General features: G+C 69.5%; 1 protein-coding gene across 1 annotated transcript in view; it reads right to left on the bottom strand.

Moving 5' to 3' along the window:
• The window catches only part of PLCB3 (phospholipase C beta 3), an 11242-nt gene extending 10692 nt beyond the window's left edge, over window positions 1–550 (bottom strand). The window contains exon 1 of the mRNA XM_025193248.1: window positions 179–550. Within this exon, the coding sequence (XP_025049033.1) occupies window positions 179–547 (369 nt within the window). The 5' untranslated portion in view covers window positions 548–550. The remainder of the gene's footprint in view (window positions 1–178) is intronic.
• Between the last annotated feature and the right edge of the window lie 1406 nt (window positions 551–1956).

Raw genomic sequence — 1956 nt, 5'->3', positions numbered from 1 at the left:
GTGCTCCTGAACCCCAACCCACGGCCCCAGCCCCCTGCCCCCCACAGTCCTCCAGTGCCCGTCACTCCCGACATGCAGCCCCTGGCCCCCCAGCCCTGCCGCTGCTCCTCACTCCCAGCCTGCAGCCCCTGCCCCCCCAGCCCTCCAGTGCCTCCGACTCCTGACCCGCGGCCCCCACCTTAGCCAAGTCATCCTGGACGGCCATGAAGTTGAGGAAACCAAGAGACACCAGGTTGGCACCGTGGACAACCGTCAGCAGCTTCTCCTCGGGGTGGGGGTGGGGGTCCGCTCCCCCAAAGCCCAGCACCTCCTGGGTCTTGGGGTCCTGGGGGAGGGGAGAAAGGTGTGGAGCTACGAGCAGGTCCTGCCCCCCTAGGGTCCAGTGTGGGGGTGAGATGCACCTGCTTCTGGGGTGAGAAGTGGCCAAGTACAACAGGGCCCAGGATTGGGCCCAAATGGTTATCAGGCATTCAAACCCCACCCAATACGCTGCCCCCATACATCCCCAGCCCTCAGAGACCCCCCCAGGCCCATCATGCCCCCCCATCCCCTATAGAGGGACCATGTTGGGGGGGTGGGGGGAAGCAGGGGCTGCAGATTGGGAGCGAGGGGCACAGGCCAGGTTGGTGGGGAGGAGGCTGTGGGTTGGGAGTGAGGGGCACAGGCAGGTAGCGGGGGGAGAGCAGGGGCTGCCGATTGGGAGTGAGGGGCACCAGCGGGGCTGCAGGGCGCAATCCTTGCATGCGAGTAGCGGAGCCGCAGGCACTGGGCCAGCCCCATGCAAAGTGCTGCAGCCGCAGGCACATGCTGTGGGTTGTGGCTTGGGGGAACCCCCCCCACGCCTGCCCCACAGGACTCAGGCATCTAGGAGCATAGCCTGACCCAGATTTGGCATCCAGGAGCCCGGGGGGGGGGGCGGTGTGCATGTGGGGGGGGCCTCCTAACCCAGATCTGCCCCCTCCCCTGCCCCAACTCCAGAGGGAACCCAGGCATCCGGGAGAGCTGCGTAACCCAGATCTACGCTCACCCCTCACGCCGCTCACAGCCCCGCTCAGAGCAAACGCAGGCCTCGGCGACTGGGACAGCCCCCCAAGCTCCCGTGTCCCAGGCGTCCCGGAGGCCTGCACCAGTGGCCCCCAGCCCAGAAAGGACCCAGGTGTCTGGGAGCTGTCGGGGAGCTGGTGACCTAGATATGCCACCGCCCCCCCCACGACCCTGGAGTGAACCCAGGTGTCTGGGGTGCCGCGCCCCAGCGGGAACCGGGCATGCAGGAGCAGGGGCAGAACCGCACCCCTCCTTCGGGTGCGAGGCTGGGACAGGAGCCCCCCCCCAGGGAACCCAGGCATGCGAGTGGGTGGATCCCTGTACTGGATTCCCTTCTCCCCTCCCTCCCCAGAGGGAACCCAGGCGTCCGGGCGGGGCCCAGCCCTGCACAGCCAGATGCCTCCCTCTCTTCCCCTCCCCCCTCTCCCCCAGCTCCCAAAAGGACCGTCCGGCGCCCGACCGGCCACTTCCTGCCCCATCCGAAGAGGCAGAAGGAGCCCCGCCAGGAGAGGGCGTGGGAAAGGGCGCCTCCGCCTGGGACCGGGGCGGGCGGGGGGTGGAATTTGCCCCCAGCCCCTTGGGGCAAGGCAGGAGCCCCCAGGACAAGCCCCGTCCCTGGGCCCCGCCAGGACCGGGGGCGACACAGAACTCCGTACGCCGCCAGGGGCGAGAAAAGGGGGCGATACCCCCAGCTGGGGCAGCTACCCCCTCCCCCACACAAACACCGCCCGAATTGCCCCCAGCCAGCTCCAGGCCGGGGGGAGGGGCAAAAGGAAGGAGGGGGCAGGCGGGGGCTGTCAGGGGTATCCGGCCGGGCCGGGGCTGATAAGGGGCTGGGATCGGGCCAGGGACTTCCGGGCCGGGACTTACCAAGGGGGGGCGGCGGGGGGGGGAGACCCCCCAGCCCCGCAC

Source organism: Alligator sinensis, unplaced genomic scaffold (genome assembly GCF_000455745.1).
Source record: "Alligator sinensis unplaced genomic scaffold, ASM45574v1 scaffold1860_2, whole genome shotgun sequence".
Taxonomy (NCBI): domain Eukaryota; kingdom Metazoa; phylum Chordata; order Crocodylia; family Alligatoridae; genus Alligator; species Alligator sinensis.
This window is presented reverse-complemented; position numbering and strand designations above follow the sequence as displayed.